General features: G+C 36.3%; 1 protein-coding gene across 1 annotated transcript in view; it reads left to right on the forward strand.

Annotated features, from left to right (window-relative positions):
* The window catches only part of C4H1orf185 (chromosome 4 C1orf185 homolog), a 37,889-nt gene extending 13,673 nt beyond the window's left edge, over window positions 1-24,216 (forward strand). The window contains exons 3-5 of the mRNA XM_027583402.1: window positions 13,383-13,518; window positions 21,490-21,526; window positions 22,960-24,216. Of these exons, the coding sequence (XP_027439203.1) occupies window positions 13,383-13,518; window positions 21,490-21,526; window positions 22,960-23,354 (568 nt within the window). The 3' untranslated portion in view covers window positions 23,355-24,216. The remainder of the gene's footprint in view (window positions 1-13,382; window positions 13,519-21,489; window positions 21,527-22,959) is intronic.
* Window positions 24,217-26,730: the final 2,514 nt, after the last annotated feature.

Raw genomic sequence — 26,730 nt, forward strand, 5'->3', positions numbered from 1 at the left:
GATGCAATAAGTAGTAGGCTACAGGAAGCAGAGGAATGTATCAGTGACCTGGAGGAGAGAATAATGGAAAGCAATCAAGCTGAACAACGAGAAACAAATAAAATACTACATAATGAGAATAGACTTACAGAACTCAGTGGCTCCTTCAAGCATAATAACATTCATATTAGAGGGATCCCAGAAGGAAAAGAGAGAGAAAGGGAGGCAGAAAATGTATTTGCAGAAATAATAGCTAAAAACTTCCCAAACCTGGGGAGGGAAACAGAGATCCAGATACAGGAGGCACAGAGATCCCCCAACAAATTAAACCCAAGAAGGTCCACACCAAGACATTTAGTAATTAAAGTGGCAAAAAATAGTGATAAAGAATTTTAAAGGTAGCAAGAGAAGACAGCTACATACAAAGGAAACTCCAAAAATCTATCAGCTGATTTTTTAGCAGAAACTTTGTGAGCCAAAAGAGGGTGGCATAATGTATTCCAAGTGATGAAAGGGAAAATTCTGCAGCCAAGAATACTTTAACCAGCAAAGCTATCATTCAGAATATAAGAAGAGATAAAGAGTTTCCCAAACAAAAGTTAAAAGAATTCATGGCCACTAAACCAGCCCTATAAGAAATGTTAAGGGGGACTCTGAATGGAAAACAAAAACCATTAAGTAAGAATAAGAAAAATAAGAATCACAAAATAAAAGGATGTAAAAAATCATATCAAATATCTGAAATGTAGAGGGGAGAAGAGTAAAAAATGAGTTTAAAAATAAGCGACTGTCAGCTTAATATAGTCTGCTAAGTGCAAAAGATGTTATGTATAAACCAAATGGTAACTACAAATCAAAAAACAGTAATAGATATGCAAAAAATAAACAGTAAGGAACCCAAATATGTCCCTAACCCCCCCCCAGCAAACCGTGAAGGAGAGAAAGCAAAGAAAGGATCAGAGAAAAATTGCAAAAACAACCACAAAGCAAGTAACAAAATGGCAATCAATACATATCTATCAATAATTACTTTGAATGTAAATGGACTAACTGCTCCAATCAAAAGACATAGAGTGAAAGAGTGTATATAAAAAACAAGACCCAACTATAGGCTTCTTACAAGAGATTCACTACAGACCTAAAGACACCTGCAGATTGGAAGTGCAGAGATGAAGAAACATTCATCATGCAAATGGATGTCAAAAGAAAGCCAGAGTAGCAATACTTATATTGGACAAAATAGACTCTAAAATAAAGTCTATAAAGAGAAACAAAGAAGGACACTATATAATAATAAATAGAACAACCCAACAAGAAGATATAGCAATTGTAAATATTATTTATGCACCCAACATGGAAGTACCCAAATACATAAAACAGATAATAACAAACATAAAGGAAATATTCAGTAGTAATACAATAATAGTAGGGGACTTTAACTTCCATTTACATCAATGGACAGATCATCCAAACAGAAAATGAATAATGAAACAGTGACTTTGAATGATACACTGGACCAGATGGATTTAATGGATATGTTCAAAACATTCCAACCTAAAGCAGCGGAATACACATTCTTTTCAAGTGCACATGCAACATTCTCCAGAAGAGATCACGTGTTAAGACACAAAACAAGCCTCAACAAATTCAAAAAGATCAAAGTCGTACCATGCATCTTTTCTGACCACAATGCTTTGAAATTAGAAATCAACCACAAGAAAAAATCTGGAAAGACCACAAATACATGGAGATTAAATAATATGCTACTAAACAATGAATGGGTCAACCACGAAATAAAAGAAAAAATTAAAAAGTACATGGAGAAAAGATGGTGGAGGAGTAGGGGACCCTATTCCAACCAGTCCCTGGAATTGAGTTAGATATTTACCAGACCACTCTGAACAGCCATAAAATCAGCCTGAGATGTAAGAAGATAGATCTGGATCTCTACAAACAGAATATTGCAGGCCATTGGTTTCGAGGTATGAAGCAGGGAGCCGTGGTTCCGTGGGCAGATATCGGAGGATAAATGGCAGGGGGAGGGAGCTGAGCTGTCGGGATCCTACACCACTGGTGAACAAGAGCCTCCCGTGCTGGGATGGGGCACAGACTCACAGACCGGTAGCGATGGGGAAAGGACTTTAGGGTAGCTCCTTGGAAGGAAACCCGGAGCCAGGGGGCCGCGTGTGCGAACTGGGGGGCAGCTGGCAGTTTTAGAAGCACAAAGGGCAGAGGCGTGCCCCAACCTGGAGGCGAGGACTGGGAGTGCTGCTGAGGAGCGCACAACCCAGGATGCTGCAGTTTATAGCAGCACAGACAGAAATGGAGCTATGTGGCCTGGAGAGTTCACTGAAGAACAGACTGCGATCTCTCTGCTCTGAGGCAGAGGGTTGGAAACGATCTCTTCTGCCCTGACTCTCGGAAGAGACACAGAAAGCCGCCAGGGAAAGCTGCCAGAGAACAAAAGCCCCCCAAAACCGGTTTTCACTGAGTCCATCCCCTGCCACAGGGGTCAGGGCAACTCTGCCCAAACAGGGTTGCCTGAGTAACAGCGAGGCAGGCCCCTCCCCGAGAAGACAGGCTGGGAAAACAAGAGGCCAGCAACCCTAAGGTCCCTATAAAACAGGTGCATCTTGCTTGGATTGTGGTCAATAATTTGGACTCTATACATTCCTTCAACCACCCCTCAACAGAATGACTAGGAGGAGAAACCCCCAAAATAGGAAAAACTCAGAGACTATGACTTAGGCCACAGATCTACAAATGGATTCAGATATAACCAAGATGTCGGAGATGGAATTCAGGGTAGCAATTGTGAAGGCAATAGCTAGAATGGAGAAATCAATTAATGGCAACATAGACTCTCTAAGGGCAGAAATGAAAGCTGAATTGGCAGAACTTAAAAATGCTATCAATGAGATCCAATCTAATCTAGATAATCTAACAGCTAGGGTAAGCAAGGCAGAAGAATGAATTAGTGATCTAGAAGACCAATTAATAGACAAGAAGGAAAAAGAGGAGGCCAGGGAAAAACAACTCAGAATCCATGAAAATAGAATCAGAGAAATAAGTGACACCATGAAACGTTCCAATGTCAGAATTATTGGGATCCCTGAGGGGTTGGAGAGAGAGGACTAGGGGATATATTTGAGCAAGTCGTAGCTAAGAACTTACCTAATATGGGGAATGAAACAAACATTCGTGTCCTAGAAGGAGAGAGGACCCCTCCCAAGATCAAGGAAAGCAGGCCAACACCCCGGCATGTAATAGTAAAACTCGCAAATCTTAAGAACCAAGGAAACCATCTTAAGGGCAGTTGGGGGAAGAAATTCTATATGTACAGAGGGAGGAACATCAGAATAACATCAGAACTATCCACAGAGACCTGGCAAGCCAGAAGGGCCTGGCAAGACATATTCAGGGTACTAAACGAGAAGAACATGCAGCCAAGAATACTTTATCCGGCAAGGCTGTCATTTAGAATAGATGGAGAGGGGTGCCTTGGTGGCTCAGTCGTTAAGTTTCTGCCTTCAGCTCAGGTCATGATCCCGAGGTCCTGGGATTGAGCCCCGCATCAGCCTCCCTGCTCAGTGGGAAGCCTGCTTCTCCCTCTCCCACTCCCCCTGCTCGTGTTCCCTCTCTTGCTGTGTCTCTCTCTGTCAAATAAATAAATAAAATCTAAAAAAAAAAAAAAAAAACAGAGTGGATGGAGAGATGCAGAACTTCCAAGACCAGCAGAAACTGAAAGAATATGTGACCACTAAGCTGGCCCTGCAAGAAATATTAAGAGGGGCTCTATAAAAGGAGAAAGACCCCAAGAGTGATATAGAACAGAAATTTATAGGGACAATCTATAAAAACAAGGTCTTCACAGACAACATGATGACAATAAATTCATATCTTTCAATAATCACTCTCAACGTGAATGGCCTAAATGCTCCCATAAAATGGCACAGGGTTGCAGGTTGGATAAAAAGACAGGACCCATCCATATGCTGTCTACAAGAGACTCATTTTGAACCTAAAGATACATCCAGACTGAAAGTGAAGGGATGGAGATCAATTTTCCATGCCAACGAACCTCAAAAGAAAGCTGGGGTGGCAGTTCTTATATCAGACAAATTAGATTTTAAACTAAAGACTGTAGTTAGAGACACAGAAGGACACTATATCATTCTTAAAGTGTCTATCCAACAAGAAGATCTAATAAGTGTAAATATCTATGCCCCCCAACATGGGAGCAGCCATCAACATAAGCCAACTGTTAACCAAAATAAAGAGTCATATTGATAACAATACGTTAATTGTAGGAGACCTCAATACTCCACTCTCAGCAATAGACAGATCATTTAAGCAGAAAATCAACAAAGAAACAAGAGCTTTGAATGACACACTGGACCAGATGGACCTCATAGATAAATACAGAACATTCCACCCTAAAACAACAGAATACACATTCTTTTCAAGTGCACATGGAACTTTCTCCAGAATAGACCACATACTGGGTCACAGATCAGGGCTCAACTGATACCAAAAGACTGAGATTATTCCCTGCATATTCTCAGACCATAATGCTTTAAAACTGGAACTCAATCACAAGAAAAAATTTGGAAGAAATTCAAACACTGGGAAGCTAAAGACCACTCTGCTCAACAATGTTTGGGTCAACCAGAAAATCAAAGAAGAACTTAAACAATTAATGGAAACCAATAAAAATGAAAACACATCAGTCCAAAACCTATGAGATACTGCAAAGGCAGTCCTAAGGGGGAAATACATAGCCATCCAAGCCTCACTCAAAAAAATAGAAAATCCAAAATTCACCAACTAACTTTACATCTTAAGGACTAGAGAAAAAGCAACAAACAATGCCCAAGCCATGCATTAGAAGAGAAATAATTAAGATTAGAGTAGAGATCAATGAATTAGAAGCCAGAAAAACAGCAGATCAGATCAACGAAACTAGAAGATCGTTCTTTGAAAGAATTACTAACATCGATAAACCACTGGTGAAACTTATCCAAAAGAAAAGAGAAAAGACCCAAATTAATAAAATTATGAATGAAAGGGGATTGATCACAACTAACACCAAGGAAATAGAAACAATTATTAGAAATTATTATCAAGAACTATATGCCAATAAATTGAGTAACCTGCATGAAATGGATGCCTTCCTGGAAACCTATAAACTCCCAAGACTGAAACAGGAAGAAATTGATAACCTGAATAGGCCAATAACCAGTAACGAGATTGAAGCAGTGATCAAAAACCTCCCAAAAAACAAGAGTCCAGGGCCTGATGGAGTCCCTGGGGAATTCTACCAAACATTCAAAGAAGAAGTAATACCTATTCTTCTGAAGCTGTTTCAAAAAATAGAAACAGAAGGAAAGCTTCCAGACTCATTCTATGAGGCCAGCGTTAGCTTAATCCCCAAACCAGGCAAAGACCCCATCAAAAAGGAGAATTTCAGACTGATATCCCTGATGAATATGGATTCCAAAATCCTCAACTAAATCCTAGCTAATAGGATCCAACAATACATTAAAAGGATCATCCACCACGACCAAGTGGGATTTATCCCCAGGATGCAAGGGTGGTTCAACATTCGCAAATCAATCAATGTGATAGAACACATTAATAATAGAGAGAGAAGAACCATATGGTCCTCTCAGTTGATGCAGAAAAAGCATTTGACAAAATATAGCATCCTTTCCTGATTAAAACTCTTCAGAGTATAGGGATAGAGGGAACATTCCTCAAGTTCATAAAATCCATCTATGAAAAATCCACAGCGAATATCATCCTCAATGGGGAAAAGCTGAGAGCCTATCCCTTAAGATCAGGAACATGTCAAGGATGCCCACTCTCGCCACTATTGTTCAACATAGTACTAGAAGTCCTAGCACCAGCAATCAGACAACAAAAAGAAATAAAAGGTATTAACATTGGCAAAGAAGAAGTCAAACTCTCTCTTTTCGCAGATGACATGATACTTTATGTGGAAATCCCAAAAGACTCCACCCCCAAATTACTAGAACTCATACAGCAATTCAGTAATGTGGCAGGATACACAATCAATGCACAGAAATCAGTTGCTTTCTTATACACTAACAATGCAACTGTAGAAAGAGAAATTAGTGAAACGATTCCATTTACAATAGCACCAAAAACCATACGATACCTTGGAATAAACCTAAGCAAAGAGGTAAAGGATCTATACTCTAGGAACTACAGAACACTCATGAAAGAAATTGAAGAAGACACAAAAGGATGGAAAAACATTCCATGCTCATGGATCGGAAAAATAAACATTGTTAAAATGTCTGTGCTGCCCAGAGCAATCTATACCTTCAATGCCATCCGATCAAAATTCCAATGACATTTTTCAAAGTGCTGGAACAAACAATCCTAAAATTTGTATGGAATCAGAAAAGACCCCGCATCGCCAAGGAAATGTTGAAAATGAAAAACAAAGCTGGGGGCATCACGTTGCCCGATTTCAAGGTATATTACAAAGCAGTGATCACCAAGACAGCATGGTCCTGCACAAAAACAGACATATAGACCAATGGAACAGAATAGAGAGCCCAGATATGGACCCTCAACCCTATGGTCAAATAATCTTCGACAAAGCAGGAAAGAATATGCAATGGAAAAAAGACAGTCTTTTCTATAAATGGTGCTGGGAAAATTGGACAGCCACATGCAGAAGAATGAAACTCGACCATTCTCTAACACCATACACAAAGATAAACTCAAAATGGATGAAAGACCTCAATGTGAGACAGGAATCCATCAAAATCCTAGAGGAGAACATAGGCAGTAACCTCTTTGACACTGGCCACAGCAACTTCTTTCAAGATACATCTCCAAAGGCTAGTGAAACAAAAGCAAAAATGAACTTTTGGGACTTCATCAAGATAAGAAGCTTCTGCACAGCAAAGGAAACAGTCAGCAAAACAAAGAGGCAACCCAAAGAATGGGAGAAGATATTTGCAAATGACACTACAGATAAAGGGCTGGTTCCAAGATCTATAAAGAACTTCTCAAACTCAACATTCAAAAAACAAATAATCAAGTCAAAAAATGGGCAGAAGACATTAACAGACATTTCTCCAAAGAAGACATACAAAGGGCTAAAGACACATGAAAAAATATTCATCATCATTAGCCATCAGGGAAATTCAAATCAAAACTGCATTAAGATACCACCTTACACCAGTTAGAATGGCAATAATTGACAAGGCAAGAAACAACAGATGTTGGAGAGGTTGTGGAGAAAGGGGAACCCTCTTACACTGTTGGTAGGAATGCAAGTTGGTACAGCTACTTTGGAAAACAGTGTGGAGGTGCCTCAAAAAATTAAAAATAGAGCTACCCTATGACCCAGCAATTGCACTACTGGGTATTTACCCCAAAGACACAGATGTAGTGAAAAGAAGGGCCATATGCACCCCAATGTTCATAGCAGCAATGTCCGCAATAGCCAAACTGTGGAAAGAGCCAAGATGCCCTTCAGCAGATGAATGGATAAAGAAGATGTGGTCCATATATACAATGGAATATTACTCAGCCATCAGAAGGGATGAATACCCAACTTTTACATCAACATGGATGGGACTGGAGGAGAGTATGCTAAGTGAAATAAGTCAAGCAGAGAAAGTCAATTATCATATGGTTTCACTTATTTGTGGAACATAGGAAGAGCATGGAGGACATTAGGAGAAGGAAGGGAAAAATGAAGGGGGGTTATCGGAGGGAGAGATCAACCATTAGAGACTATGGACTCTGAGAAACAAACTGAGGGTTTTAGAGGGGACGGGGGTGTGCGGATGGGTTAGCCTGGTGATGGGTATTGAAGAGGGCAGGTACTGCATGGAGCACTGGGTGTTATATGAAAACAATGAATCATGGAACACTACATCAAAAACTAATAATGTATTGTATGGTGACTAACATAACATAATAAAGTAAAATTAAATTTAAAAAAAAGGGCACATGGAAACAAGCAAAAATGAAAACACAATAGTCCAGGGGCACCTGGGTGGCTCAGTCAGTTAAGCGTCTGCCTTCAGCTTAGGTCCTGATGTCTGGATCCTGGGATTGAGCCCCAGGGTTGGGTTCCCTGCTCGGCAGGGAGTCTGCTTCTCCCTCTCCCTCTGCCCCTCCTCCCTGCTTTATGTGGAAAACCCAAAAACTCCACACCCAAATTACTAGATCTCATACAGCAATTCAGTCTTTCTCTTTCTCTCTCTCTCTCTCAAATAAATGAATAAATAAAATCTTAAAAAAAAAAACACTGTGGTCCAAATTCTTTGGGATACAGCAAAAGCAATTATTTTTTAAATTTTTTATTTTTATTTTTTAGAGGAAGAGAGAGAGAAAGAAAGGAGGAGCAGATAGAGAGGGAGAAAGGGACTCTTAAGCAGGCTCCAACCCCAGCACAGAGCCTGACAGAGGGCTCAATCTCATGACCTTGAGATCATGACCTAAGCTGAAACCAAGAGTTAGATTCTTAACAGACTGAGCCACCTGGCCACCCCCCAGCAAAAGCAATTCTAGAGGGAATTTTACAGCAATACAGGCCTACCTCATGAGACAAGAAAAACCTCAAACAACCTAAAGGAACAGAACAACAAACAAAACCTAAAACCAGCAGAAGAAAGGAAATAATAATAAAGATTAGAGCAGAAATAAATGATATAGAAACTTAAAAAAAAACCAAATCAATGAAACCAGGAGCTGGTTCTTTGAAAAGATCAACAAAATTGATAAACCTCTAGGCAGACTCTTCCAGAAAGGGGAGGGGGGATTCAAATGAACAAAATCACCGATGAAAAAATGAAAGAGAAGAAATAACAACTAACATCCCAGAATACAAATAATTTTAAGAGATTATGAAAAACTATATGCCAACAAATTAAGACAACCTAGAAGAAATGGATAAATTCAGAGAAATATAACCTACCAAAACTAAAACAGGAAGAAACAGAAAATTTGAATAGATCTATTACCAGCGAGGTGATTGAATCTGTAACCAAAAAACACCAAACAAACAATAGTCCAGGGCCGGACGCCTTCACGGGTGAATGCTACCAAACATTTAAAGAAGAGTTAATACCTATTCTACTCAAAGTATTCTAAAAAATAGAAGAAGGAAAACTTTCAAATTCATTCTATGAGGCCAGCATTATCCTGATATCAAAACCAGATAAATATACCACAAAAAGGAGAACTATAGGCCAATATCTCTGATGAATATAGATGCAAAAATCTCAACAAAATACTAGCAAATAGAATTCACCAATACATTAAAAAAGTCATTCACCATGACCAAGTGGGATTTATTCCTGGGATACAAGGGTGGTTCAATATTCACAAAATAATCAGTGTGATACATCTCATCAATAAAAGAAAGTAAAAACTTTGATCATCTCAATAGATGCAGAAAAAGCATTTGACAAAGTACAACATCCATTCATGATAAAAACCCTTAAAAAAGTAGGTTTAGAGGGAACATACCTCAACATAATAAAGCCAGACATGAAAAACCCACAGCTGTTATCATTCTCAATGGGGAAAAATAGCTCTCCTCCTAAGGTCAGGAACAAGACAAGGATGTCCACTCTTACCACTTTTATTCAACATAGTACCAGAAGTCCTAGCCAAGGCAATTAGACAACAAAAAGAAATAAAAGACATCTAAATTGGTAAGGAAGAAGTAAAACTCTCATTATTTGCAGATGATGACACTATATATAGAAAACCCTAAAAACTCTACCAAAAAACTACTAGAACTGATAAATGAATTTAGTAAAGTCACAGGATACAAAATCAATATGTAGAAATCTGTTGCATTTTAATACACTAATAATGAAGCAGCAGAAAGAGAAATTAAGAAAATAATCCCATTTACAATCACATCCAAAACAACAGGATACCTAGGAATAAACAAAGAGGTGAAAAACCCATACTCTGAAAACTATAAAACATTGACGGAAGAAATTAAAGAGACAAAGAAATGGAAAAACATTCCATGCTCATTGCTTAGAACAATTATTGTTTTTTTTAAGATTTTATTTATTTATTTGAGAGAGAGAATGAGCTAGAGAGAGCATGAGAGGGGGCAGGGTCAGAGGGAGAAGCAGACTCCCTGCTGAGCAGGGAGCCCAATGCGGGACTCAACCCTGGGACTCCAGGATCATGACCCAAGCTGAAGGCAGTTGCTTAACCAACTGAGCCACCCAGGCACCCCTTAGAACAATTATTGTTAAAATGTCCATACTACCCAAAGCAATTTACAGATTTAATGCAATTCCTATCAAAACAACAACATTTTTTCACAGAACTAGAACAAAAAATCACAAAAGACCCTGAATAGTCAAAGCAATTTTGAAAAAGAAAAATAAAACTGGAGGTATCACAATTCCAGACTTTAAATTATATTACAAAGTGGCAGTAATCAAAACAGTATGGTACTGGCACAAAAATAGACACATAGATTAATGGAACAGAATAGGAAACACAGAAATAAACCCACAATTTTGTGGTCAATTAATCTTCAACAAAACAGGAAAGAATATCCAATGGGAAAAAGTCTCTTCAACGAATGATGTTGGGAAAACTGGACAGGCACATGCAAAAGAATGAAACTGGACCACTTGAAGAGAGCACAGGCAGTAATTTCTCTGACATTGGCTCTAGCAACAGTTTTCTAGATATGTCTCCTGAGGCAAGGGAAATAAAAGAAAAAATAAGCTATTGGGACTACATCAACATAAAAAGCTTCTGCATAGCAAAGGAAATAATCAACAAAACTAAATGGCAACCTATGGAACAGGAGAAGATATTTGCAAATGACATCTGATAAGGGGGTAGTATCCAAAATATATAAAGAATTTATACAACTCAACACCCACAAAACAAATAGTCCTGTTTAAAAATGGGCAGAAGACATGAACAGACATTTCTTCAAAGAAGACATCCAGATGCCAATAGACACATGAAAAGATGCTCAGCACCACTGATCATCAGGGAAATACAAATCAAAACTACAATGTGATATTATCTCTCACCTGTCAGGATGACTAAAATAAAAAACACAAGAAACAAGTGTTGGAGAGGATGTGCTGAAAAAGGAACTGTCTTGCACTGTTGGTGGGAATGCAAACTGGTGCAGCCACTTTGGAAGACACTATGGAGGTTCCTCAAGAAATTATAAATAGAGCTACCCTATGATCCAGTAATTGCACTACTGGGTATTTACCCAAAGATAATCCAAAAACATGAATTCAGAGGGATACATGTACCCCTCTGTTTATTGCAGCATTATTTACAGTAGCCAAACTATGGGAGCAGCCCAAGTGTCCATCGAATGATGAATGGATAAAGAAGATGTGGTATAATAGACAATGGAATATTATTTGGCCATAAAAAATAATAAAATATTGCCATTTGCATAAATGGAGCTAGAGAGTATAATGTTAAGCAAAATAAGTCTGGGAAAGATAAATACCATATGATTTCACTAATATGTGGATTTTAAGGAACAAAACAAAGAGCAAAGCAAAGAGAGAGAGAGGGAAACCAAGAAGCTGACTCTTAACTATAGAGAACAAACTGATGGTTATAGAAGGGAGGTGAAGGGGATGATGGGTGAAATAGATGATGGGGATTAAGGAGTGCACTTGTCATGATGAGCACTGAGTGATGTATGGACTTGTTGAATCACTATATTTACACCTGAAACTAAGATGACATTGTATGTTAACTATACTGGAATTTAAAATTTTAAAAAGAAATAGAAGGGAAAAAATTAGAAAATGTTTCAAGAAGGAGGAGATGATATTGAAAGTGCTTAAGAAATTGAGAAAGATGAGGAAGGAGAAATAATTTTTGGATTTGGCAACATGGAAGTTATTGATGACCTTTAACAGTTTTGGTGGAGTGATGGGTTCAGAAGCTCACATTTGAATAAAACACAGGAGGTAAGAGAATTGAATCAAGTATAGACCTCTCTTTAAGGAAGTTGGGTTTTTTGTTTTGTATTGTTTTGTTTTGTTTTTGGTGAAGGGGAGTTGACAAATGGGGAAGTAGCTGGAGGAGAATGTGAGGTCAAGGAAGGGTTTTTTTTCTCTCTAAAAATTGAAGACATGCTTGATATCTTCCTCTCTCTTTCACGCTTCCCCCAAATTTGAACCATCACCAAGTTCTATTTATTTACCTCATAAATCACTCAAATCTATCCTTTTCTTTCAGTTACCACTGCCACCATCTTATTTAAGTTATCATTATCCCTCACATAGATTACTGCAGTACAAGTTATAACTGACACTCTACCTGTACTATCATCCTCATTAAATCTCTTCACACTTATCTAATCAAGTTACCGGACCATTCCATCCCATTCACCACTATATTATAAAGGACTTCCCATTGCTTTTAGGATAAAGACAAGCGGCATGACTTTTAAGGCCTTACATGGTCTGCCCATTTCTTCTCCCACTTCTCTCTTGCTTTCACTGCTTCTGCTACACTGTCCTAATCTGGCCTCTAGGTCTTTATACTTGATATTCTTTCTGACTGGAATATTCTTTCTTCTGCATCTCCCTTCCTCCACAATACTCTACCTAATAACTTACTATTTCTTCAAATGCCCAATTCAATCATCCCTTCCTCAGAAAAGCCTTCCCTAACCTCTCTAACCAGATTAATTCCCTTTGTTGCGTACTCCCATAGTCCACCAGGTACCTTTCCTTGATAACACTTTCCAAAGTTGTAATTTTTCATTTTCTTGTCAGCATTTTAGTAATGTCTGTCTTCCTTAATAGCGTTTAACCTCCACGAGAGCAATAACAATTCTATGAGGGTAGTGGCTGTGCTTTTTTCCCTTGCCATTATATATACAACACGCAGCATAATGCCTGACACATAGTACCGAATAAATATCTGTTAAGTGAACGGAATTCAGTGAATGAGTGAATCCTAATTGTACCTCGTTAAGTAATGCAATACAGTCTCTTGAATTAATTTAGAAATTTTCTAGTACTTCTGTAAGAAGAAATGGCAATCAGCATTATTTTTTAAACAGTGTTTATGGTGACTAACATAATAAAATAAAATTAAAAAAAAGAAAGGCCATAATTCCTTGAAAAAAATTAAATAAATAGTTAAGTTTGGAATGACTGCATAAGAAGTAGCTTAATTTACATTTTATGAATAAAATAGGTGTAGTGAAATCAGTAACATATAAGAAGGGAATATATATGTTGATTGGTGTTTTAAAAATAAATATATAGTAATTCTGATTTTAAACCTTTATGTACAACTATTAGAAATAATAATTTAAGTGATTTATAATGGAACTCATGTTTGATAATAATTCTCTATAAAATATTTTTCAGAGAAATATTTCAAAATTCCAAATTTAAAGCAACTGATGAGAGATGCAGGCAAAGATCATTAAAGGGAAAGATTAAATCTCATTCTCAGTGTGTCTTTATTTCTCGAAATTTTCATACTGGAGGATTCCAATCACAGGTAGTGTATGATATTTTATAGAAATATTTTCAAATAATTTATTTGATACCATGTCATGAACATTGTTGTCTTTAAATTTGAAAGACAGAGTATCCACTGTTATTTTTAAATTTGAGAGATAGTAACATGGAGCTAAATTTAAATTACCCAAACTAGTTAGTTTTTATATTATAGGAAACTGAAAAACTAAAAGAAAATGTCTGCTTTTGTAGTTGCTTCTCTATATCTCTAGCTTAAGCAACTTCTTCCTAGAAACATCGCCAAAGGCAAGGGAAGCAAGGGCAAAAATGAACTATTGGGATTTCACCGAGATAAAAAGCTTTTGCACAGCAAAAGAAACAGTCAATAAAACCAAAAGACAACCGACAAAATGGGAGAAAATATTTGCAAATGACATATCAGATAAAGGGCTAGCATCCAAAATCTATAAAGAACTTATCAAACTCAACACCCAAAGAAGAAATAATCCAATCAAGAAATGGGCAGAAGACATGAACAGACATTTTTCCAAAGAAGACATCCACATGGCCAACAGACACATGAAAAAGTGCTCAACATCGCTCGGCATCAGGGAAATCCAAATCAAAACCTCAATGAGATACCACCTCACACCAGTCAGAATGGCTAAAATTAACAAGTCAGGAAACGAAAGATGTTGGTGGGGATGCGGAGAAAAGGGAACCCTCCTACACTGTTGGTGGGAATGCAAGCTGGTGCAACCACTCTTGAAAACAGTATGGAGGTTCCTCAAACAGTTGAAAATAGAGCTACCATACGATCCAGCAATTGCACCACTTGGGTATTTACCACAAAGATACAAATGTAGGGATCCGAAGGGGTACGTGCACCCCAATGTTTATAGCAGCCAATGTCCACAATAGCCAAACTGTGGAAAGAGCCAAGATGTCCATCGACAGATGAATGGATAAAGAAGATATGGTATATATACACAATGGAATATTATGCAGCCATCAAAAGGAATGAGATCTTGCCATTTGCAACGACGTGGATGGAACTGGAAGGTGTTTTGCTGAGTGAAATAAGTCAATCAGAGAAAGACATGTATCATATGACCTCACTGATATGAGGAATTCTTAATCTCAGGAAACAAACTGAGGGTTGCTGGAGTGGTGGGGGGTGGGAGGGATGGGGTGGCTGGGTGATAGACATTGGGGAGGGTATGTGCTATGGTGAGCACCGTGAATTGTACAAGACTGATGAATCACGGATCTGTACTTCTGAAACAAATAATGCAATATATGTTAAGAAAAAAAAAAGAAGAAGATAGCAGGAGGGGAAGAATGAAGGGGAGAAAGTCAGAGGGGGAGATGGACCATTAGAGATGATGGACTCTGAAAAACAAACTGAGGGTTCTAGAGGGGAGGGGGGTGGGGGGATGGGTTAGCCTGGTGGTGGGTATTAAAGAGGGCACATTCTGCGTGGAGCACTGGGTGTTATGCACAAACAATGAATCATGGAACACTACATCAAAAACTAATGATGATTAACGTAACAATAAAAATTATTTAAAAAAAACCCTATGCTCCTCAGATTGGGATTATTACAGGGATGAAGATAAATGACATAAGAAAAACAAAGCAAAATTGCCAGACCCATCAGAGGAAAGTGATTTGGAAATAAGAGGATACTCAGATAACCAAATAATCTAACAAAACCGACTAATTGAAATTAAGTACAACTTAACAAGGATTTATTAAGACTTCATTATATTCTAAGCTCTATTGATCTTTATTAATCTTTAGAATTGATTTGATCATTAATAGTTCTTTCAAATGAAGGGTTGTTTGAAATTGAGATTGCATTGCGGAGAAAAATGTTTCTATGTATGCATTTAGTATTAATTGAATTTACTGAGTATCCAACACATGCTAGGCATTTTGCTAGGTACTGTAGTATAATGATGTCTTCATGCCTAATGATAGATACAGATAATTACAAAAATGTCATGAGTACTATCATGGAAGAAGTACATATATAGTAGTACTGTTTAACTGTTTATTGTTCATTCAGCAAATACCTAATAAAGGCTTATATGCCAGGCACTGTTCTAGGCAACTGGAAATTTGGTAGTGAACAAGGAAGACAAGAGTCCCTATTCCCATGAGATTTATAGTCTAATGGGAGAGATAAATAATACACAAGTAAATATAAAATATTAGCCAGAATTCTTGATAGTGATAGGAACCTAATTCAGAAAAAAAGATAGTATGAAAACATGGTATGAAAAGAATAAGGTAGTGCCGACTTCAGCCACAGTCAGTTTCAGTACAAAAGGATTCTTTTTCATATTGCCCCTCTTTTTTTCATCTCAATTTCTGCCTGTGTAGTAGCTCCTTCCTCACCTCCCAGAGACAGACAGGCAGGAGGATGAAAATTATAACAAAAGATATGGCTTAATATTTAGAACTACAGCTTCATTTCTAAAAAAGCATTTATTGTGAAATACAGCATACAAACAGAAGAGTACCCACAAACAATTTAAAGACTAATAAGTATAATTATGGGGCGCCTGGGTGGCTCAGTCGTTAAGCGTCTGCCTTCGGCTCAGGTCATGATTCCAGGTCCTGGGATCGAGCCCCGCATCGGGCTCCCTGCTCCGCGGGAAGCCTGCTTCTCCCTCTCCCACTCCCCCTGCTTGTGTTCCCTCTCTCACTGTGTCTCTCTCTGTCAAATAAATAAATAAATAAAAATCTTAAATAAAAAAAAATAATAATAAGTATAATTATTTATACCCACCACCCAGAAAAAGAAATAGAATATTACCAGTACCTTTGAGATGTCCTGAGTCTTCATTTATCTCTTACAGTCTGTACCCCCACCCTTCACTGAAGGACCCATTATTCTGTAATTGCAGTTAACCATTTCTTTGCTTTTCTTTATGGTTTTACCACAAATACTATAGGGTCTTGAACAATGTATTATTAAATTTTACATGTTTTTAGACTTCATGTCTAATATACTCTTACCTTTTTGTGCAACATTATGTTTCTGAGATTCATCCAGGTTGCTGCATATACCCATAGTTCATTATAGACTTTTTTATAGTATTCCAATGTATGAACAGATCAAATTTTATGTTTTGCAAATAATCCTAAAATTAAAAGACCTCAAATAGCCAAGGCAATCTTGATAAAGAAGAACAAAAATGGAGGTATCACAATCCCAAATATCAAGGTATTCTACAAAGCTGTAGTAATCAAAACAATATGGTACTGGCACAAAAGCAGACATGTAGATCAACGGAACAGAAGAGAAAACCCAGAATGGATCCACAACTATATGGTCCACTAATTTTTGACAAAGCAGGAAAGAATATACAACGGAAAGAAGATAGTCCCTTCAACAAATGGTGTTGGGAAAACTGGACAGCAACACACAAAAGAATGAAACTGGACCACTTTCTTACACCATACACAAAAATAAATTCAAAATGGTTGAAAGACCTAAATGTGAGACAGGAAACCATCAAAATCCTAAAGGAGATCACAGGCAGCAACCTCTTTCACGTTGGCCATAGCAACTTCTTACTAGACATGTCTTTGGAGGCAAGGGAAACCAAAGCAAAAATGAACTATTGGGACTTCATCAAGATTAAAATCTTCAGTGTCATATCTAAAACCTTTCTCTAATCTAAGGTGTAAAGATTTATGCCTATATTTTCTTCTAAGAGTTTTAATAGTTTTAGCTCTTACATTTAAATGTTTAATCTATTCTGAGTTAGATTTTGATATGGTGTGAGGTACGGGCCCAACTTCATTCATTTGCATGTACATATCTGGTTGTCTCAACACCGTTTGTTGAGACCTTTCCCCAATGATTGTCTTGGAACACTTGTCAAAAATCAATTGACTATGAATGTGAACTTTTATTTCTGGAATGTCAGTTCTATTCCATTGATCTATATATCTATCCTTATATCAGTACCACATCTTCTTAACTATTGTAGCTTTGAAGTAAGTTTTAATTTCAGGAAATTCTCCAACTTTTTTTTTCATGATTGTTTTTGCTATTAAGTTTTACATTTTATATTTCTATCTTTGCTCCACCTTTAGTTAATTTTTTTAATAAAGTATGAGGTGTAAGTCAAAATTCATTTTGGGGACTCCTGATGTCTAATTGTTCCAACACTATTTATTGAAAAGGCTATCCTTTTTACATTGAATTGCTTTTGCAACTTTTGTCAAAAATCTGTTGGAAAAATATGTGTGGGTCTATTTCTGGATCGTCTGTCTGTACTGCTGACCTGTGTGTCTATTTCTACCAATACCACACTCTAGCTACATAGTAGGTCATAAAATTGAGCAGTATGGTTCCTCCAATTTCATTTCTTTGTCAATTTTTTTAGCTTTTATTGTTTTTTTTGCCTGTTCATGTAAGTTTTAAGATAAATTAATCTCTAGCTACAAAAAGTCTTTTTGAGATTGTGATGGGAATTACATTTAGTTTATAGATAAGATTGGAGTGAATTGCCATCTTTACTACAATTGATATTTATATTGATCTGTGTTCTGTGACCTTTATAAATAAATTTACTTATTACTTTTAGTAGTTTTTTTTTGTGGACTCCATAGGGTTTTCTTCAACACAATCATATCATCTTTGAAAAACATCAATTTTACTTACTTTCTAATCTTTATGCTTTTATTTTTTCATCTTGTTTTACTGGGTAAGGCCTCATGTATAATGATGAATAGAAGTGTCGAGAACAGTTATCCTTTTTATATCCCTGATCTCAGAGAGAATACATTCAACTCTTCACCAGTAAGTAGAAGGTTAACTATGGAATTTTTGTAGATGCATATTGTCAGGTCAAGGAAATTCATTTCTATTCTTAGTCTAATGAGAGTTTCTTGTTACTGTTTTTTTAGTCATGAAGTTTGCTGAATTTTGCCAAATGGTTTTTCTGCATCTTTTGACATTGTTCACATGGATTTTCTCTTTTGTTAGTGTGAATTACATTGAATTTCAAATGTTAAACGAACCCTGTATTCCTGGAATAAACCCCATTGGATTTGACTTACTGATATATTTTAAGTCACTTTTGCATCTATGTTCATGAGGGACATTATTCTATAATTTTCTTATCTTATAATGTCTTTGTTAGATTTTTTTAAAGAATTTATTTATTTGAGAGAGAGAGAACAGGAGCAGGGGGAGGAACAGAGGGAGAAGCAGACTCCCTGCTGAGCAGGGAGCCTGATGCTGGGCTCAATCCCAGGACCCTGGGACCATGACCTGAGCTAAAGGCAAACGCTTAACAGACTGAGCCACCCAGACGCCTCTCTTTTTTGTTAGATTTTAAAATCACAGTTATTTTGGTCATAAAATAACTATGAAATGTTTCCTGCTCCTCTCCTTTTTGAAAAATTTTTTGTGTGTAATTGGCAATACTGCTTTCTCAAAGGTTTTCCTAGAATTCAGCAATGAGTTCATCTAGGTCTAGAGTTTTCTTCCAGAGAAAGTTTTTGACTATAAATATAGGACCTTTAATAGATATGGGGCTATTTAAATGTTTTATTTTGTATGTTTTAGAAATTTATGTTTTTCAATGAATTTGTCCATTTAATCTAAGTTGTTAAGTTTATTGGCATAAAGTTTTTAATAGTATCCACTTATTATCCTTCTAATATCTGTAGAATCTTTAGTGATGGCCCTCATTTCATTCCTGATTATATCCTAAATCAGTCTTGCTAGAAATATTCAATTTTATTATTCTTAGACTTTTTTCTTTTATAATATAAACATCTAATATTTAAATTTTCCTCTAAGCATTGCTTTTGCTGCATCCCACAAATTTTTATGTTTTGTTTTCATCATTTTTCAGTTCAAAATATTTTAAAATGTCCTTTTGTCCTCATCCATGATATTGATATTTTTGAAGAATACAGTTACTTTATAGATCATAGACTCATTTTGACTTTCCTTGTGATCAGATTCATTTTATCACATCTGAAGACATACAATGTTCATCTGCTTTTCACTAATGATTTTAGTTGATCACACATGATGTCTATTCTTCACCCATTGTATTATTCCTGTTTTTACCCTAGCAATTAAATAATCTGTGTGATGACACTTTGAACCAAGTAACCATGAAAATATCTTTCTTCATCAAACTCTACTTACCAGCTATATAATTTATTCTTGCCTGAACTAATCTTTACAGAACTGTAGCAAAATAATGTTTTTCTAATTCTACTACTTCCATCTTCCATTTGGCTTTCTACTATAAGAAAAAAGCTCTCTGTCTTTATTTGTGTAGACTCATGGGTTTCTGTGTTATTCAGCAGTTAATAATCCATTACTATACTTATTTTGATGCTCAAATTTTCCCAAATTTAACCAGTAGGAACCCCTTCAAGGATGTTTCCCTGTCCTTTTTTATATGTCCCTGTCATTTTTTTGAGCCCTTACTTCTGAAATTATAGCATCATTTTTAATAGTTGGAAGAATATTGATTGTATTACTATCTATGTATCATAGTACATTTAAGTATTTCTTTTAGAATTTTAAGTTGCAGACTTTAAAAATGCTTAACAATGTTGTAAAGAACATTCTGGTAACTGAATATTTACATAAACCCAAAATTATTAACTTGGCATAATACATTTCTAGAAGTAGATTTGTTATATGGCCCTCCAGAAAAAGTCTACCTATTTATAAGTAGCAATATGTAAGAATGTTCATTTTGCTAATCCCTTAAATTTGGGTGGAATTTCAGTCTAGGGCCTTATTCCCTGGTCCCCAGACCAGCAATATCATCATTACCTGGGTGCATCTGTTAGAAATGCACAATCTCAGACCCCACTCCAGACCTACTGGGTTATAATCTGCATTTGAACAAATTCCCCAGGTAAAATATAGGCACATAAAAGTCTGAGGGCAGCATTCTAATATAATTTCTATAGGCGTCACAAATTGAATTGGTCCTAAGTCCAGGCAAGGTAAGTCAGGAGCCTATCCTGGCATTCATATTATAAAAGGTAAAAGTGACAAATAAGTAAAGTTGATTGTGAAAAAAGTACTTATGTGTTATCCTATATACATATAAGACATATATGAAATATATATATTATATACATAATATATATACACACACACACATGCACACACACATACATACCCTATATATATGTATGTCTTAAGCAAACTATTTGGGGGGATAGGACAATGCAGATCAGCATGGAGTACTAACACTGTTCTCCTAAAACAAAAGAAGACAATGTTATTTTCTCTCCAACTTCATCTTTGCCCACTCCATCCAAAACACCCTATGCAGTAGCCCACTGTTTATCTAGTGGTCTAAGGAAAACCTGAATCAGAACCACTTGCAGAGTGTGTTACAATGGATATTCCCAAACCCCTCCCAGAGAATCTCTTTTAGTAGGGTCTGATATTACCAAGTATCAGCATTTTAATAAGCACATCAGGTGATTCTGATGCCCTGGAGTTTGAAAACTACTACACCACGACACTTCCCAGAACACATATGGAATATATTGTTTGAGCAACTGTTTTATTTGCTTCAAAAGAATAGCACATTTTTATAAAAGTCTTCAGCCAGAATTCACTTTTTTGTTGTTGTTGGTTAATGAAATGAGTAAGTCTAGGAATTCTATTTTTTTAGGCCTCTCTAGTTCTAACCAAGTGACTCTGAGTTAGTGAGGAGGGGAAGAAATAATCCTGATGAACTCTATTTCACCCTTTCATTCCCTATCCTGAGACTGCCTTCTTGAACCAATTCACATTCTTTCCAGATGATACCTAAACACTTTTTTTTTTCTGTCAGTATATTTTGGTGAAATAAACTCATCGTGGGAAAAAAATTCCATCAAAAACTTATTATGTAGTTAAAATATATATTTCTTATATAAATATACGTTAAATATATTAAACAAATTACATAGAAACCATTCAGTTTATTAAATACAAATAACTTTTTTTATGTAGGAGGAGCAAAGAAAAAAGGAAACAGCACATATAAAAGGTAATTTTTCTCAACAATTTGTTAGAAGAAATCATGATCAACTTAAAGCAATTTGCATCTTAAAGAACCAAGAGGCCTACCTAAATGCTATCTAAATATTGTTTTAATATGATGGAAATTCAAGGGAAACATTAATGTGTTAGTATGTGCATGGGCATATATTTCTTAAAAAACAAAACTTGCAATGTCGCATCTTAAGTTAAAATGTGAAATTTACATTTTTGTTCCTTATTTATACCCAAAAGTATCATAGTCAGGGGCACCTTGGTAGTTCAGTGGGTCAAGCATCCAATTCTTGATTTCAGCTCATGTCATGATCTCAGGGTTGTGAGATCAAGCCTGGCGTAGGGCTCCACGCTGGGCATGTAGCGTGTTTAAATTCTCTCTTTCTCCCTCCACTCATCCCCTCCCTCTCTCTCTCCCCATCTCTTAAAAAAAAAACAAAAACAAAAACAGAGGAAGTATCATAGTCAATGCCATATGGTAATCCTAGAGGGTCAAAACACATGGGTATTTTATAATCCTTTAGATATTGCATATGATGTCTTAGTACCTCAAAACATTACCCTCCTACATAATATAAGAAATGTTGGATATATAAAATGTAATAAGGTATTTAAAACAGCTTTAAAAATAATATTGTACATTAATTTCAAAAGTCAATATGTAAAATATTATAAAAGGTACTTAGGATACTATATAGTGTGATATTTTCTAAAACTTAACATTTTTAAATATCAACTGTGCAGCATAAATAATGTAATAATTGGAGAAGCATGAATCTTAGAGTACTAGAAGTCTAGGTGAAGTCTGTTGTGTATCTGATTTGTGGTGAGTCATCCATCTCTAAATCTCAGTCTTCTCCTTTATGAAGTGGTTCTAATAATAACTTCCTTGAAAAATTATTGACAGGAAAAATGAGATATGGAAATATATCAAACTGCTTTGCATATTGTAAGACACTCTAGGAATATTTGTTACTTTAATTGGTGTAAAGCCAACCCATAGGCCCTTCCCACTGTGGACCAAACATTTTGTAATCTGCCTGCTTACAGAGGCATGTATTTTTTAATTTATTTTTTAAAAATCAGGCAATACTTATCTATAAATATTTAAGAAACTGTGTTTTCTGATATTAAGGGACATTCCAGAACTGAGCCTTCTAGCCTATTTAAAATCTTCTCCTATTAAAGCAGATTGATTTTATTTAGAATAGCCTTTTCTATTCTTCATTATTGTGAAATTGTTAATCCCCAGTTACATATTTAACATTGCACAGATGTTGATAGCAACTCAGAATTTTCACTATTGCATCCTCCTGTCCATTTTAACCCTAAAAAGATTCTGAATTTGAAAAAGAAATATTGTCCTTATAAGTAAGATTTGGCTGATTTATATGTAATATTCATAGTAAATCTAATTTTCTTTTACAGTAATAAAAGATCACTCTAAAGATGAATTCTGCCTTGCAACAAAAAAGGTCATTTGTGACCCCTCAGAGACTAGCTCGGCAACACATCCCAGCAGTGTTACCTTAAGCTTATCAACACTACCATCTGATTCTTATTACAGCCAAAGTATAGAAGCAGCTGATGACTGGTTTTCTGATGATACTCTAGCAAAAAAGAACTCTCCAGTTCCTTTTCTCAGGGAACCTCTAATGGAAAAAGTATTTTCATACCTGTCAACAATTTCATTAGAAGATTGTACTGAAAATGTACTGAATATGACACTTTATGATGATCAGAAAGATGACAGCATTAAGGAAATATTTTCACGAAGAAATACAGAGGTTGAAATACAAAACCTTCAACATAATATTGAATGACTTTTTTTCTTTTGAAACATTGTATATACTGAAGTCATGGAAAGTTAAAAAGGAATTACCAGCTTCTGAGGCTCTTAACATGTCCATACTAATATTACTTGTTCGTTACCATAGAGTGGTCCTACTTCCCTTGCCAATTCTTATTTCTAGAAACAAAATTACAGGAAGCAGTAGAGTGACATAATGAACATTAAGCTCAACTCCTTGTATCTCATCAAAGGACATAATAAATAATATGAATGTATTTCAGCATACAAGAGAAATACTTTAAGAAATCTTCAGCACAAATAGACTTTTGAATAAAACACTCACAGCATTTCCTTATACTTCTGACATTTTCAATTTTATTTCAATATGGGTAGGGCTGGGCAGAATATTTCCATCAGCTTTTCTGAATTTTAAATACATAAATTTCCTATCATTCAAATTTTATTTTGTCATGATTTTGGTAAACAATATAATTTTGCTCTTCTAGGGGAGCCTGGAACACTGAAGAATCCAGAAAATAATTTTCTTTGCCCTTTCCTATGTCTGCTTCTCAGAATGGTTTCCCAATCCTTACTCCATATGATGGAAATGTCGGCAGCTATGTTCTTAAGCAGCTGATTCAAGCTGGATGAATCAGAGTTCCTCTCTAATCTGAGAAATCCTTTTTTTTTTTACATATTTTTATCATTTTATTAGGAATAATTCCAAATGGGTTATGAAGAAAATTTACTGAGTTTGATGAGTTTTCCAAAACCTCTTAATGAAGATAATCTGAGAGACCCTTGGTCAGATTTCTATGTTTGGTCCTGAGGAATTTCTGAAATCCACCATGAAATTAAATTTTTTTCCCTTTCTCCTAAATACTCTACATGTAATCAGTCTCTCCTTTTCTTTCTTTCTTTCTTTCTTGGAAAATGATTAAATATAATATTAAGTTTTGTGCTTAGGTTACTCATGCCAGCACTTGTGCTTATCTTCCCAAGAGATAAATCATACCTACTACAATAAATGAAAAAAAATTGTCTCAAGATAGTAGCATTACCCATGTCTACTGATTCTGTCCCATGGGAAATATTAAAAAAGATTAGAACACCGCTCTCTTCTGAACCACCTCATTGTTTTACTAGTTACTGGTTGTGAGAACATCTCTCTAATATCCACTCCTACATCTAAATAAGCTATTTGAACTCAGGGTCTGTAAGGAACAGCATATATGGAAATTGTTCTCTGTGTCTTGGTGTCCCAGAGTCCCTCTTCCTATCCCAGAAAAGTCATCTCTAATTTGGTAAGATCTTAAAACTTTCCTAGGAATTTGGGATTGAAGGTAATAGAGTCTAGCTTTGAACTGATTAGTCTCTGGAATAGAGGAAACAAACTTGGGAGCTATGGGCTGCCATGTCCCACCTTGTGGTTTGGGAAGGAAAAATAGCAGTGAAGCACTTGCAAAGTAAAAAGCAGAGATGAGAAATCAGGAGAATGTGATTCCTGCTTTCTAATAGTCTTCCATTTCCTTGTTCCAGCCCTTCATGAAGCCTGCCCTTGGCTTGGTATGGCACTCTTGTATCCTAATAATAAATTCCCCTGTCTGATTAAGCTAGCAAAATTTGATATTTATTAGTGTCCTGTTTTTAACTGTTGTTCTGGGCTTTGGTAAGGTACCCTTGTAATTTTATAATAAATTATCCTTTCTGCTGTTACTACGACCAAAGCATCCTAACCAAATTTTTGTCATTACAAATGAGAAATAAAGAGATATATGCATATAAAGTAATTGTTATATTGTCATAGAATAGATTGATTTATTTCTCAAAACCTAACACACTTACTTGTTATTAAAATGTTATTCTATATCATAGCTATATAATTGTTCTCTTTGAAAAGACTAATGAGCAGTACACATGAAATTAAACAAGTCTAAAATAATCTTATTTTCAAGAACTGTGAAGGATCTGAGATTTCACCATGTATGCCCTCTGACAAGTTAGCCTTCAATAGTTTTGTGTCTCTTGGGTCAGTGACAAAGGACAGTTTATTATTCATAGCAGTAGCAAGGGTAGCTTTTGAAAGAGGCTGACATCCATGGAATGGATCATCTTGTCCACTTAATTATTAACATTTCTTCTGATATTGCTCTTTGGGGAACATTTACTTAAGACTCACTTATATTCATATTCTATGCCCATTCAGAGAAACTTACCTACATATATCATTCCTAGACTCCTTGTCACTAATTTTCCAATTGTATTCCTTACAAGTCCCCAGCCATTCTGCCAAACCATTACCCACTGCCAGTGAATTGGTAAAACTCTATACCTCGGCACATTTATCCTTCCAGGCTATACAGCTAGGTCACTGCTCGAAGTTATGCTTACTGAAATTTTCACCACTGCCTATCAAGGCCAAACATGAGCAAGGCTCTGGTACTCCATCTGTGAACTTTGAGATGATGCTGAGATATCATGTAGAACTGTCTGAAAATCAGGCTCAAGTATTTTTTTTCTCAGTCAAATGATGGTAAGTAACTCTACTTGATGCCATAGGTTATGTGGTGAGAGAGAGAAGACCGTGTAGCTGGAGTAAGAGCCATGGGTATTTAACCATTTTCTTATGCAGTTTCTTTGTGCTTTTAAGAATCTGCTCAAATGCTATTTTATCTATCCTTAATGCCATTTGTAATTGAATGCAGATCTGCATGCCTAACTTTATGTCTTAGCAAATCAGACAACACCAGTTCATGGTGAACAGTTGAACTCAAAGGTAAGTTGGTGGCCATGGTCACATGTTAAGTCCCTACTAGTCTAATAGTAAGCCAGAGGATGTTTCCAAAAGACTAATTATTGGCAGGTGATAACATAGCTTTGTTTAGAATCCTGTAGACTCTTGTTAACCTGGAGTTGCCTGCTAAAGTCTCTATAGAGTATATCTATTTGCTACAAGCACTTCACATAGCATGGATCTGCTATGTGGCAGAACAACTAACTTAGCAGCCTGGATCTGTTGCAGAGCTTTCTATTCTTCCAGGCCATATTCAGAACTGGAGCCTCTTTCAGGTTACTTAGTAAGTGGGTCCAAGTCGCACATCCAAATGAAGTATATGTTACCTTCAATATCCAAAGGAGCCCACTATGCATTGTGCCTCTTTCTTAGTGGTTGGAGGTATCCGATGCAGCAACTAGTCTTTCACTTTAGAAGGGATATCTGGACATGCTCCAGACCACTGGATGCTTAGTAATTTTACTGAAGCAACAGGCCCTTGAATTTTGTAGAATTTATTTCCACCCTCTGGCATGCATATATCTTACCAAATTATCTAGGGTAGTTACTGATGCTTGTTCACCATGTCCAGTAAGCATGATATCACAAATGTGGTGTGGTGTCCACCCTCTGG

Source organism: Zalophus californianus, chromosome 4, assembly GCF_009762305.2.
Source record: "Zalophus californianus isolate mZalCal1 chromosome 4, mZalCal1.pri.v2, whole genome shotgun sequence".
Classification (NCBI taxonomy): Eukaryota; Metazoa; Chordata; class Mammalia; order Carnivora; family Otariidae; genus Zalophus; species Zalophus californianus.